This window comes from Hemiscyllium ocellatum, chromosome 17 (genome assembly GCF_020745735.1).
Source record: "Hemiscyllium ocellatum isolate sHemOce1 chromosome 17, sHemOce1.pat.X.cur, whole genome shotgun sequence".
NCBI lineage: Eukaryota > Metazoa > Chordata > Chondrichthyes > Orectolobiformes > Hemiscylliidae > Hemiscyllium > Hemiscyllium ocellatum.
In genome coordinates, this window is record NC_083417.1 from 52195213 (window position 1) to 52210335 (window position 15123).

The 15123-nt window shown below is 39.9% G+C and overlaps 1 protein-coding gene across 1 annotated transcript in view; it reads right to left on the reverse strand.

Annotated features, from left to right (window-relative positions):
- The window catches only part of LOC132824077 (dynein axonemal heavy chain 5-like), a 285827-nt gene that overhangs the window by 113787 nt on the left and 156917 nt on the right, over positions 1-15123 (reverse strand). Inside the window, 4 exon segments of the mRNA XM_060838346.1 lie at positions 1777-1930; positions 3501-3631; positions 5557-5729; positions 6558-6756. Coding sequence (XP_060694329.1) covers positions 1777-1930; positions 3501-3631; positions 5557-5729; positions 6558-6756 — 657 coding nt within the window.

A 15123-nucleotide genomic window follows, 5' to 3' on the forward strand; every position in this document is an offset into this window, starting at 1 on the left:
ATGGAGTAGGACAATCTCCAAGAAACCACAGAAGTTGCACAACCCAAACACAGGGCTTTCCAGAGTTCCCAATAATATCAAGAACATCCCTTCATGTCACAACTCTGCCTGAATACAAACAACCGATAAGGAAGTGCCAAGGGGAGCATACAACTGCACTGTTTTTGTCACCGAAACAAGGAAATCGGGTGCCAGAGCCAAGGGAAAGCAAGGAACAAACTGGACTGTCAGCAATGTCTGAGCTCTGAGGAGAAACACAAGATGAACTGCTTTCAAACAACAAGGATCTGTATCACTGAGGGAAAAAACAAAAGGTAAGAGAACTCCTGCAGACCACTTCTTCAGGGAAGAACACTGAAAGGATTACTCAGAGATCGAGCTCAGACCAGCACAGATGGAGATTGAGGTAAAGTATTATCATTAAGAGAAGAACCCCTGCCAGTTCACAATAAAAAGGAAACATAGAAATTCAGAACAGAAGTAGACCATTCAGCCCTTTGAGCCTGCTCCACATTCATTATGATCATGGCTGATCATCATTCTCAGTACCCTGATCCTGCTTTCACCTCATACTTTTTGATCCCTTTAGTCCCAAGATCTATAACTAATTCCTCCTTGAAAACATTCAATGTTTTTGAGAGAACTACTTTCTGAGGCAGAGAATTCCACAGGCTCACCAATCTCTGGGTGAAGAAATTTCTCCTCATCTCAGTCCTAAATGGCCAACCACATATCCTTAAACTGTGACCTGTGGTTCTGGGATCCCCAGTCGTTGGAAACATCCTTCCTGTATTTACCCTGTCTCATTTTGTTCGAATTTTCTAGGTTTCTGTGAGGTTCTCCCTCATTCTTCTAAATTCCAGTAAATAGAATCTGAACCAATCCAGTCTCTTCATACATCAGTTGTGTCATCCCAGGAATCAGTTCACCAATGAATACACAAGAGGATGTGCCAGAAGCAGCCCCAATGACACTGAAAAATTCCAAAACATTGGGTGCTCCAAAGATTAACTCTACTGACAAAATGGCATACAACGCACCAAATGGATTGTTGGAAGGTGGCCCTCAACCACCTCTTACACTGTGGCCAAGCGATAATCAATTCACAGGAAGAAGCCCTCCCAGATTTAGCCAAACAACAATCGGGAGAACACAACAAATGGTCAATGCCACCAGCAAGAGCAGCATTCTATTATGGCAAACTTCCCCAAAGAGAAAGGTACAACAAATGTTCATCTTAGCTTCTAAGAAAGAAGCATACACCCAACACCATTCGTGCCCATTCTCCACGGGGGCTGAGAACAAGGTTGACACTGAAGCCTTACCCTCAACAGACTTGGTGGTGAGGAAATGGGACACAGAACAATGAGTAGAAATTAGATATGGTAATGATGAGTAAAATGTAGGCATATTAATGATGTAAAAGGGGAAACATTAACAGATAAAATGAATACTTGCAGGGAGGTGATGACATCACAGGAAGTGATGACAGATTCACTCCAAACACCATGCAGGGGTCTCTTCCTACTCTGTACATAATGTAATAACAGCTCTGTTTACCAAGACCTGTTCTGTGCCTAGCTCGAACCATAATACAATTTGTTTTACCTGGCTTTGCTGGGATTGATGGTTTCCAAACCTGTCTCTGTCTCTGTGAAGTCTCCATAGAATGGTGTACTCTGACATTCACGAGCAAGGACAGGAATAAAACTTAGCATATTTCGAAAGGAGAGAAAATACTAATGTTGGTCTGAAAATATATTGGATGCAGCTTACCTCTCCAGAAGAGAGAACATTGTTTAGGTATTCCAGAAAAGCCTCGTCCTTGATATCATTGTCTGTAAAAATAAATGTCACTCCACTTCCCTCCTGTCCAGCTGTCCTGTACAGAAACTTCAAATCCTCCAGCAGGTTTGATGCACTGTATGACCTAAGCATATACAAATAAAGTTACTTATAGATAGCTCTAGCATCTTTTCTGTTGTGTTTCAGTACTTTCAATTAATTACAATATAAACTACATAAAAATAAATCTGCTGCAATATGGATTAACCTTCTCACCCCAGTACAATGTTATTACCTTAATTATTCAGTGTGGCTTATTTAACAGTTTGCACTTTAGTAAGGACACATTTCCAAGTACAGAGTGCAGCTAAGAACATTGCTCAAGGATTTAAAAATGACAAAGTTATTGCACACACAAGGATGTTTCTGAAACAGGAGGTCACTTTATGACAGTCTGCTTTATTTTATTTTTGAACTTGGATTCACTTAAGAGATACAAATACCACACAAACTGTGAGCTGTAGACCAAAAGGAAATTGACCGTATGTTAGGTAAAGGGGTAAATGTAGGGGTATGGGTGGGTTGTGCTTCGGCGGGTCGGTGTGGACTTGTTGGGCCGAAGGGCCTGTTTCCACACTGTAAGTAATCTAATCTAATCTAATCTAAAATCGTTTCTGCACTTTCTAATTCCACTTTGATATGATGTTATTGCTGTTACTGAGACATGGTTGAGAGAGGGGAAGGACTGACAGCTCATTATTCCAGGATGCAAGGAGGTAAAAGAGGAGGAGGTGTTGCAATATTGATTAGAGAAACAATTACAGTAGGAGGGAGGGGTGATATCTTGGAAGGCCCCTTAAAGGAAGTCATAAGAATAATACTTAAAAACTGAAAAGGAACAATCATATTGCTGGAAATGTTCTTTATGCCCCAAAACAGAGAGAAATAGAAGAGCAGCTATGTAGGCAAATTTCAGAACTGTGTTTTTTTTAATTCACTCATGCGATGAGGGCATTGTTGGCTGGGTCTGCATTTATTGCCCAGAGGTTAAGAGTCAACCACATTGCTGTGGGTCTGGAGTCACACGTAGGCCAAACCAGGTAAGGATAGTAGTTTCCTTCCCTAAAGGGAACATTTGTGAACCAGATTTTCTGACAACCAACATCTTTATATTCTTAATTCTAGATTTTTATTGAATTCAAATTCCACTAGCTGCTGAGGCAGGATTTGAACCTGGGTCCCCCGAACATTACTGGGGTCTCTTCATCAGTAGTATAGTGATACTACCACTAGGCCATCACCTCCCCTGTAAAAGTAACAGGCCAGTAATAGCAGGGGATTTCCCCAACATTAAAGACAGTAGACACAATGTGAAAGGTTTAGAGAGCACAAAATTTTTAAAATACATTTGGGAGAGCTTTTTTAAGCCAGTAGATAGAAAAGGCAGGGCTTAATTTTAGGCAATGAAGTTGCACAAGTGGTCGAACCATCAGTGGGGGATTCTTTGCAGACAGTTAAATTCAAGATTGTTATGGAAATGGATATGGCCCATGTCATTCAGGCCCCTGTTAAGATTCTAAAATTTTAATCCAAAACTAGAGATATGCATTAGGTAGTTCATCCATGCAATATTAGCTGATCAGATATACAGTTGCTATTATTCTTTGAAATGCTGTTCATACAAAGAAACAGTAATATTTCAGTTGTGGATTTACCTTGAGAGAGTGACTTGGAATGTCTGGTAGCCAGCAATAAATGAAGTGAGTCTTGTCAAGCTCTGTTTGCCTGACCCACCTACACCAACAAGTAAAGCATTACCTCGAGGAGTTCTGATGATACGCGATATCTATAAGTGAATCCCAAGACGAAGGTTAAAATGAAAATCTTATCATTAAAATAAATACAGAATTACAGACAAGGATGTTGTAATGATAATTAAAAATCAATCACAAAATTTAAAAAATTTTAAATACAATCATGTCACATCATCAAATGAATTCAGTTTTCACTGTGTGGATTATGAGCAATCTCAATTTTAATAGTGGTGGCAAAGTTTTATTTTTTACCGTACAGGTAAAAACAAGGACTGCAGATGCTGGAAACCGGAGTCTAGATTATAATGTTGCTGGAAAAGCACAGCAGTTCAGGCAGCATCCGAGGAGCAGTAAAATCGACGTTTCAGTTACCGTACACTCTCTCCCCTGAGATATTTTTAGAAAAATGATTGAGATGCATTCTCTCCTTTTGGCTGAATGTTTTTGATTGTCCCCTTAGCAACATCAGCTGTACATTCTGCAATAGCCTTCTTAAACCCTTCTGTTTAATTTCTCTTAGCTCCTTTAAGACCCTCCTTAAAGCCTATCACTTTAAGCAAATAGTTGGTTGCCACACCACCCCATATCCCAATAACTCTATTTTTTAAGGTCAGGATTTATCAACTGCTCTGCGTTGCATGTTTCTATACATAAGTGATAATGTACACATGTAACTTATTCTATTCAAAGTTGCGCTGAAAGAATGAAGAAGCAAGAACAGGAAGAGACAGAAGAGATTCAACAAAATAAAGCTTGGAGAAAAATAAAGTTAAAAGGAGAACTGACTGAGGTCAATAATTGAATAAAGAATATTGGATCGTATAACCAGGAATTCTTGGTAGGCCTCAGCCTACTTCTGACAGTATCAGCTATATAAGTGCAAAAATGGGATTTGGACTCCATAAGATGGACTTCCCTCTTCCCTCGCCCACAAATAGTTTGATTCAAGAATGGTGGTCCCACGAGATGAGGTATATCAGCCTCCAGAAGAGTACAATCTAGTCCTCTCTTGTTTTGGAAAACAGTGAAAGGCTCCAGGTTAGAGTTGAAGCCTGGACTCCATCAAAGATAAGGTCAAACTTCTTTTTTTTTAAATTTAGGATCAACCACTTACACAGGAAATCAATGAGTAAAAAGGAAACAGAAGAAGGTTATTCAGAGGCAAGGAAAACCTGGCATGACAGGGCTTTAAGAACAATGTATGAGGAGAATCTTCTGGTTACATGGACACCCCCTTCCCTCACTGAGTGCTGCTAACAGGAAACAGTTCCAAAGTATTTCAACTAAAATCCTGAATCACCTGCACAACTATAAATGTTCCACTATCTACTCTTCACTAATGTCTCAGAGAGTGAATTGCATATCTTTTAAATTTTATCTTTTCTTGGATCACTTCTCATTTCTAATCTGTGTATTTGTTGCATTAATTTTCTTTTCCTCACATTTAGTAACAAATAATTCCTATTTTTATTAACTCAGGACAGCCTGGTTAAATTGGCTCCTTTCAGAACATAAGTTTGGAGTCAGCAAAAGATAAGGAAGAGCATCCTTTGTAAATTAATTTTGTCGCAACTAACTGAGGTAGGCAGTGAATAAAGAAGGGGTGCAATCACCCCTCCTCACCTGAGAACTTGGTAATTTGAGGTATCCCATTTGGAACTGTAATAACTCGAGGAACCTCACCCAGGATCTGGTCAGAACACTAGCTTATGTATTCTAGTCTTTGGGTTAAGATTTTAGTCCAAAGTCTACTACTTCACTGTCAAGTGAAGCAAGGCTAACACCGGAAAACAATATTCCATCCAACCCAAGTTCTTTACTCCCAAAATTCCCAATAGTTTTGCCAATTCACTATGAACAAATATTAATCCAAGCTCAGATTTATAACAAAAGATCAGAATTCTCAAGTTTCATAAGGGTTGAATTATGTTCACCACGTAAATAAATTCTACTCCACCTTGGCAAGGTGAATTATAGCATCTTCAAAGAAGACTAAATCTAAGTGCCCCCCACGAACAGTCTCGTTGTAAAGGAACATGAACAGGTTCAATCTCTCTTTCGACATATCTAACGATTCGATGGCCTCATACACTTTGGGCATCTCGTATTCGGTATCTCCTGGTTCCTCTCCTGGAAATAGTAAGAGAAAGAACAAACTATTCTGTATTCTAACACAAAACATAGCAAATGGACACTGGGCATTCTCAAGGAAACAGAAAGGTCAGATATTCCTCCCCTCAAATTTGAATACGAGAATTTAAAAGCAACTCAACCAGCTGAGCATAACGAATGCTAACAGTGTAATTGAGGACATTCTATAATTAGAAGCTTCTCAGAGCATAATGAATGTGTGAGATGCGAAATGAAATGCAAAACAATTTTTACAGCATTCCATTTCAGCTTGAGTAAAATCAAAGAGAAATTCTTTTCAAAAACCAGCAGGTAGTTAATCTCTGAAGGAAGAATGATTTAAGTTTTGGATTTTAACAGGTTCAGAAAAAATTAAATTTCTCTGGATCAGTATTTTGAATATGGCTCTGAAAGACATGATATTGAATTAAATATCAATGCCCTAGCAGTAAATTTTCGCAAATCATTTGGTTGAAGGCCAAGAACATATGTCTACAAGAGAAAAAGAGATAATCAAATGTCTTATTGTGTGTTTACTCATGAGCAGCTTGAAATGGCATAGGCAGCACTATTCACAGCTATCCTCTTTCCCATAAACTGAAAGGTTCAAAGGAGGGCCTAAAGAGGGGAAAGTAAGACAAACAGATAGATGTGTGGTCTTAATGCAAACAGTTAAAAAAATTAAAAAGTTAAAATCAAATATCAGGGTCATAATATCACTGATCAATGTGGTCTATCATATGAGCTCAAAATTTAGATACCCATATTCAATACTCTGAGTGTGTGCTACAATCTGTGTGAAAGTCTGCATGCAAATAATGTCCTGACCTGTGGCCTCAGGTGGATCACGCAAGAAATCTACAAAGAGGTCTTCACTCTCCACATTGATGACACTCTTGATTTCTTCCCCAAGTTCTTCAGTGGCAACATGAATCAATGTTTGATCAAACCATTCACAGTCTTCAGAGTTTATGAAGCGATCAGCCACCACTCGTGTACATTCATGTTTCCAAAGCTTCAGAAGCATCTATTTAAAACAATATTCACAGTGAAGCCAGGTTTAATATTCAAGTGCTTTTCATTTATTGCCAATTTGTTTCAATGTTTTATGTGACAAACAATCACATCTGCCATTGGGATAATCACAGGTTAATGTTTAAGAACAGCCTTCAGATTAAAAACATGGTGAGACAGTCAGGTGGATTCAACCAAAGCTGAGAGGCAGGGAGTGATATTTGAGGAATCACAGGCACTCAGTGTCTGATTTTCAATTGGCCAATTCTAAATCAGTTTCTGTATATACCTGGAGGCTGGTGCGCTCACTAGACCTTAGTTGTAGTCATAGAGGTCTACAGCATGGGAACAGGTCCTTCGGCCCAACGTGTCCATATTACCTGATCTTCACAATTTAATTTAGTCCCATCTGTCTGCATTTGGTCCATAGCCCTCCATACCTATCCCATCCATGTACCTGTCTAAACGTTTCTTAACTGAGGAAATTGTACTCACTTCCACCACTACCTCTGGCAGCCCATTCCAGACACTCACCACCCTCTCCTTGAAAACAATTGTCCCTCTGGACCCTTTTGTATCTCTCCCCTCTCATCTTAAACCTATGCCCTCTAGTTTTAGACTCCCCTACTATGGGGAAATGCTGTTGGCTGTCAACCTTATCAATGCCTCTCATGATTTTATAGACCTCTGTAAGGTCATCCTTCAGTCTCCTACGGTGCAGGCAAAAAAGTCCCAGCCTATCCAGCCTCTCTCTATAACTCAAATTCAAATCTTGATTTTCCTCTATTCATCTTAATGGACTGCAATTATATGGTCTAGCATTATACAAGGAAGGGTCCTGACCACTGTACTAAATTACAATATTCACCAATGTTCTTCTATAATAATCAAGAAACATTACAGATACACTCTCTACCTAAGCAAACCAATCAACAAAGAAAATGTACTTTGATAAGCACAGTTTGAAATTAATGTTGGAGATTTATAGTGACTAAATGGGCAACTCCATTGCAGCAAGTCATTCTGGTGACACTTTTAAACACACAGGTTAAGTATGGATAGTTCCATTCATAAAATAGTCAACTAATTTTTAAATAAATCAGGCTCTTGCTTCTACATATTCATCTAGAAGTCTACTCAATGAATTAAAAGAAAGAAGCACTTGCATTTCCATAGCAACTTCCACGTTCACAGGATGTTCCAAGCTACTTCACAAGGAAACCACTTCAAAAGTAAACAAACTTGGTCCTTTGTGGGCTAAGGTTGAGAAATTATAATGGAAATTATAATGGTCCCTTTTGGGCTGAGGTTGAGAAATTATAACGGAAAATAAGAGAACAGCAAAGGCTTTCAATTTGTAGTTTCACCCTGGCTGCTATTTGAGTTTTCTAATGATTTCTCAGTCAGCTGCATAGGGGTTCCCCACTTACCTTCAATCCTGCATTGGCATTGACTTGAGGATCTTCAAGGAGCATTGCATTTAACAGATTGAATGAATCCAAACCTGTCTCCCACTGCCTGGGATATTTCAATCCTGAGATTTCTTTAAACAAGCAGCTTATTTGCTTTCAATGATATTTACTGAGAGAGGAAGATGGACCAGGACACTATTCTGCCTTGAACAGTATTGTGGGATCCTTTACCATTAAGTAGAATAGGCTGAGGACTTTGGTTTGCAGCAGCTCTGATACTAGAGCACTCCCTCAGCAGTGGGCTGGGTTGCCATGCTACATTTTGTGTTCAGATCCTGCGGTGGGAGATGATTCAGGAAACCTCTGATTCTGTGGCTATAATATGGCCCTGCCCACTCACTATGCTATAGTGCTATATGTTATATGGCCCTGCCCACTCACTGTGCTATATGAGCTGTGATATGGCCCTGCACACTCACTATACTATATGAGCACATTCACAACTAATTACAGCTTATATTAATATGGTAGATATCAGAGACCTTGAGGAGCTCCAAATATTATGTCTCACTCCTTCATGATCCTCAGTTGTTCTGTCCACAAATCCACATGACTTGATCATAGTAAGTGGTGCTTATGATAGGCCTCAGTATTAACACTTTCAGACTGTTTCACCAAAGCTAATTTCTCCACATGAGGAACAACCTCTTTATATCGGCTACATATTTCTCTTCAAGATCACTTACAGTATAGTGTTCACTGAAATCTATGCATTTATCATGGACAAGAGGGGATTGAGATGAATTTAAGTTATGATTGAGATGAATTTAAGTTTCCCCTTTTAAGTATGAGACAGCAACGTATTGTTTGATGTAATGTTTTTCCTTTTTTTTTCTTACTCAGATAAGACTGACAGCTGTTCCCCAAATCCTGTTTTATTTGTTAGTTTCAATCTGGAAATAAGCCCACAGCAAAATCTTTTAAGATGTAATCAAAGATGGGTTTATTAACAATTCAAAACACAGAGGAATTGTTTTGCTGCTTCATTCATACACAGGTATACAGAATAAAAAGGAAAAGAAATGGAAAGAAAGAAGTTACAACTTATGACTTTCTTTAAAAAAAAATGTTGGCATTATTTAACACGACTTAGAGTCCAGTATGTCAATATCTAATTGGGAGTGTGTCAGTTGGCTGACCTTTATCAATTCTTCTACCGGGAGTTGAACAGTAGAAGGATGGCAATCACATGTGCAGCAACATTTCTTATACATGGAGAATTACACTGATTTGGCAGTCGAAATCTGGGATTCTTTCTGGGAATGAGACTTTTGAGAGAGACAGAAAGATGTAGAGAGCACGCCTTTCAGTTGCTATAACTTGGAGATCTCTTCCCCAGACAGCAACTGACTTGGAATTCCACAATTGTATACTTCAACAAGCAACAAACTTAGATTCAGTGCTATGCCAAAGGCATGAGGGCCTATTTCAGTGAATTAATTGGAAAGTAATTAAGCTACCAATGTAGCTTTACCTCCTCTAGTGAAGTTTTCATTGTAAGGTAATTGTTGCAGCATTAACGCTTATTTTATAGATTTGATATTTTCTTTTGTCTGGGGCTGGCTGGACGCAGATGTATGACTTGAAGCCGAACATGCATGATGGGAAATCATTTTAACTTTACATAAACAGCACATCGGTTTGCTGTGAAAGAAGGAAGTCAAACCAGATTGCTGGTACAGCAAATGGCTGATGTTAAACATTATTCAATCTCTATAGTTATAAATATAAATATAAAAAAAGACAAATAATAGGAACCATGACAGCAGATTCTCCTGTTTACATGACCCTTGGAATCTCAGAGTCATGAAGGTTCTGATCAAAAGATATGTCTTCAAGCTTTCTGGGAGGTTGGAAGAAAAAGATGTTAAAAAAAACATTGGAGACATCGACATCAACATCTTGTGACCCACCATTGCGAAGATGACACTCTTGAGTTTGGAACTCAGATAAGACGACAACATGTTGGTGTGAACTTGGCCAGTCCATCATGTCTGGTTCTGAATTCAGTGTACTGAATAGCATACAAAGTGGTTAAGAATTACTAATATATATGTATGCTATAATTGATTGAAATATTAATAAAAATTAAGTTGTGACTTTAACTTGAGTGGTCATTTTGTGCATCACGTCAGCTGACATCTAGTCCAAGGGCCAACAGATGGTTCATGTCCAAGTCCTTTCTGTCAGCAATGGTTGGAATATCTATGCAATGCAGGAATGTCTGGAAATTTAATCCTGCGATCAGCCTCCGCCATTTTATGAATCCAGTAGGGTTTTCCACTTTTAAAAGAAACTGAACTTCAGCATGAAAATATATAAGAGAATAGGTCATAGAGTCACAGAGTCATAGAGATGTACAGCATGGAAACAGACCCTTCGCTTCAACCCATCCACGCCGACCAGATATCTCAATCCAATCTAGTCCCACCTGCACTGGGCCCATATCCCTCCAAACCCTTCCTATTCATGTACCCATCCAAATGCCTTTTAAATGTTGCAATTGTACCAGCCTCCACCACTTCCTCTGGCAGCTCATTCCATACACGTACCACCCTCTGCGTGAAAAAGTTCCCTTTAGGTCTCTTTTATGTCTTTCCCCTCTCACCCTAAACATATGTCCTCTAGTTCTGGACTCCCTGACCCCAGGGAAAAGACTTTGTCTATTTACCCTCTCCATGCGCTTCATAATTCTGAAAACTTCTATAAGTTCACCCCTCAGCCTCCGACGCTCCAGGGAAAACAGCCCCAGCCTGTTCAGCTTCTCCCTGTAGCTCAGATCCTCCAACCCTGGCAACATCCTTGTAAATCTTTTCTGAACCCTTTCAAGTTTCACAACATCTTTCCGATAGGAAGGAGACCAGAATTGCGTGCAATATTCCAACAGTGGCCTAACCAATGTCCTGTACAGCCACAACATGATCTCCCAACTCCTGTACTCAATACTCTGACCAATAATGGAAAGCATACCAAGCACCTTCTTCACTATCCTCTCTACCTGCGACTCCACTTTCAAGGAGCTATGAACCTGCACTCCAAAGTCTCTTTGTTCAGCAACACTCCCTAGGACCTTTCCATTAAGTGTATAAGTCCTGCTAAGATTTGCTTTCCTAAAATGCAGCACCTCGCATTTATCTGAATTAAACTCCATCTGCCACTTTTCAGCCCATTGGCCCATTGGCCCATCTGGTCATCTTGCCTTTCCAAATACACGTACATCCTGTCTCTCAGGATTCCCTCCAACAACCTGCCCACCACCAACGTCAGGCTCACTGATCTATAGTTCCCTAGCTTGTCCTTACCACCCTTCTCAAACAGTGGCACAACGTTAGCCAACCTCCAGTCTTACGGCTCCTCATCCATGACTATTGATGATACAAATATCTCAGCAAGAGGCCCAGCAATCACTTCTCTACACTCCCACAGAGCTCTAGTGTACACCTGATCAGGTTCTGGGGATCTCCCCCATTTTCTGTGGCTCCGCACAAAGGCCGCCTTGCTGATCTTTGAGGGGCCCTATTCTTTCCCTAGTTATTCTTTTATCCTTCATGTATTTGTAAAAACCTTTTGGATTCTCCATAATTCTATTTGCAAAAGCTATCTCATGTCCCCTTTTTGCCCTCCTAATTTCCCTCTTAAGTATACTCTTACTACCTTTATACTCTTCTAAGGATTCAGTCGATCTATCCTGTCTATACCTGACATATGCTTTCTTCTTTTTCTTAACCAAACCCTCAGTTTCTTTAGTCATCCAGTATTCCCTACACATACCAGCCTTTCCTTTCACCCTAACAGGAATATACTTTCTCTGGACTCTCACTATCTCAGTTCTAAAGGTTTCCCATTTTTCAGCCATCCCTTTACCTGCGAACATCTGCCCCCAATCAGCTTTTGAATGTTCTTGCCTAATACTGTCAAAATTGGCCTTTCTCCAATTTAGAACTTCAACTTTTAAATCTGGCCTATCCTTTTCCATCATGATTTTAAATCTAATGGAATTATGGTCACTGGCCCCAAAGTGCTCCCCCACTGACACCTCAGTCACCTGCCCTGCCTGATTTCCAAAGAGTAGGTCAAGTTTTGCACCTTCTCTAGTAGGTACATCCACAAACTGAATTCAAAAATGTTCTTTTATACACTTAACAAATTCCTCTCCATGTAAACCCTTAACACTATGGCAGTCCCAGTCTATGTTTGGAAAGTTAAAATCCCCTACCGTAACCACCCTATTATTCTTACAGGTAGCTGAGATCTCCTTACAAGTTTGTTTCTCAATTTCCCTCTGACTAATGGAGGGTCTATCATACAATCCCAGTAAGGTGATCACCCCTTTTTTATTTCTCAGTTCCACCCAAATAACTTCCCTGGATGTATTTCCGGGAATATTCTCCCTCAGCACAGCTGTAATGCTATCCCTTATCAAAAATGCCACTCCCCCTCCTCTCTTACCTCCCTTTATATCCTTGCTGTAGCATTTGTATCCTAGAACATTAAGCTGTCAATCCTGCCCAAAACTGAGCCATGTTTCTGTAATTGCTATGATATCCCAGTCCCATGTTCCTAACCATGCCCTGAGTTCATCTGCCTTCCCCGTTAGGCTCCTTGCATTGAAGTAAATGCAGTTTCATTTTATCAGTCCTACCTTGTTCCTGCCTGCCCTGATTGTTTGACTCGCTTCTGTTCTCAACTGTACCGTCTCAGATTGATCTCTTTCCTTATTATCTCCCTGGGTTCCCCCCCCCAAACCCCCCCCCGCCTTACTAGTTTAAATCATTCCGAGTAACTCGAGCAAATCACCCTGCCAGTACATTAGTCCAATTTAGGTGCAATCCATTTTTCTTGTACAGGTCACTTTTACCCCAAAAGAGATTCCAATGATCCAAAAATGTGAATCCTTCTCCCATACACCAGCTCCTCAGCCATGCATTCACCTGCTCTATCCTCCTATTCCTGCCCTCACTAGCTCATAGCATCAGGAGTAATCCAGATGTTACTACTCTCGGGGACCTTCTTTTTAAATTCCTGTCTACTCTCTGTAATCACCCTTCAGAATCAACCTTTTCCCTTCCGATGTTGTTGGTTTCAATGTGTACAACCACCTCCTGCTGGCCCCTCTCCCCCTTGAGAACATTCTGCACCCTCTCTGAGATATCCTTGATCATGGCACCAGGGAAACAATACGCCATTCTGCTTTTTGGTTGCTGGCCACAGAAACGTCTGCCTGTACCTCGGGCTAGAGAATTCCCTAACACAATTGATCTCTTGGAACCCGACGTACCCCTTGTTGCTTTAGAGCCAGCCTCAATACCAGAAACGTGACTGTTCATGCTATGTTCCCCTGAGAATCATCACACCCTACATTTTCTAAAATAGCATACTTGTTTGAAATGGGGATAGCCACAGAACACACCTGCATGAGGTGCCCACCTCTCTTACCTTTCCTGGAGTTAACCCATCTATGTGACTGTATCTGAGACTTTCCCCCCTTCCTATAACTGCCATCCATCACATCCCCTTGCTACTGCAAATTCCTCATTGCTTTTAACTATCTCTCCTACCGATCCATTCGATCTGATAAGATTTTCAACCAACACCATTTATTGCAGATATAATCTGCAGTAACCCTTAAACTCTCTTTAAATTCCCAGAAATTAACACCTCTTTAAAACACTGCCCTAGGTTAGATTAATTGTTACGGCTTATATTTTAAGTTTAATCAAGAGACATATTACAAAAACATATAATCAAGAAAGAACCTACTCTACTCACTACTGCAGACTTTCTGTCGGCCACTTAAAACAATGAACTTATCTGATTCTGTGCTCCAAGATCAGTTGTGAATTTAACTGTTTACTAATTTTCCCAGATGCACTCCAATGTCCAGCGATACATGAATTCAAACAGCAAAGGCAGTAACTGCTGCGTCAGTTTCTTTCTCTGTCTCTCTCCTGCAGTGACCTCAGCATGTGCTTCCTTTGTCTGTTCTTGTCCCTTTTAAAACTGCTGTTGTTTTGACTTTTTTTTCCAAATTCCAAAACAATGCAACAGCATATAAAACAGTAATTGGTGCTCCTGGAATTCGAGGAAATCACCTCCAGCACCCAAACTACCGCAAAAAAAAAAGAGCAGCTGTTACTGCCAGATATTTTTCCTGTCCTCCATCTTGGAAAATTTTCTTTGAAATTTCTCTTCATGCTCTCTTGCCATAATACATTTTTAAGATGACACACAAACTTGAGCTTTACAGTGCTTGTTTTCTAAGCAGACAGTCAAGAGTGGGGTCAGCACTTGAATACCACTGGTGAGAAAAGTACATTTTTCAATCATGGAGTTTATTTTGAGTTGAAGAAGTGATTTACTTGTGCTTCTTTCAGTTTTACTATGCCTATTGCCCACTAATCCCCACTACATTGGGGAAGTAAAATGTAGATTGGTTGACTACTTTGTGAGAACATTTCTGTTCTGTCAGCTACATGATTATGGTTTCTGGTCATCTGTAATTCAAATCCTCCAACAAATTCGTACCTTGACCTCTCAAGACTTGGCCTCCAAAACTATTCCAATGAAACTTAACATGAACTTGAGAAATAGCACCTCTTCAATTAGACACTTTACAGTTTTCTAGGCTCAACAATGAACTCAATAATTTCAGATAATAACATTTTTACTTTTCTTTTCAGACAACTGATGTTGATGATGATTTTTCACCCCCTTAGATCCATTTTTTTGTTTCTTCACTTATCCTATTGCCGTCTTCTATTGCCTTGTACCATGATCCCTTTTGTTAATCTCACCTGCCTTCCATCTTCGAACAGATCTCTCGTGTTCCCTTTCCCCATTCCCATTTCCTGCCTTTGTACGTGCTCATAACCTGTTACAGTTTGGTTGTTAGTTGTGACATAAGATAT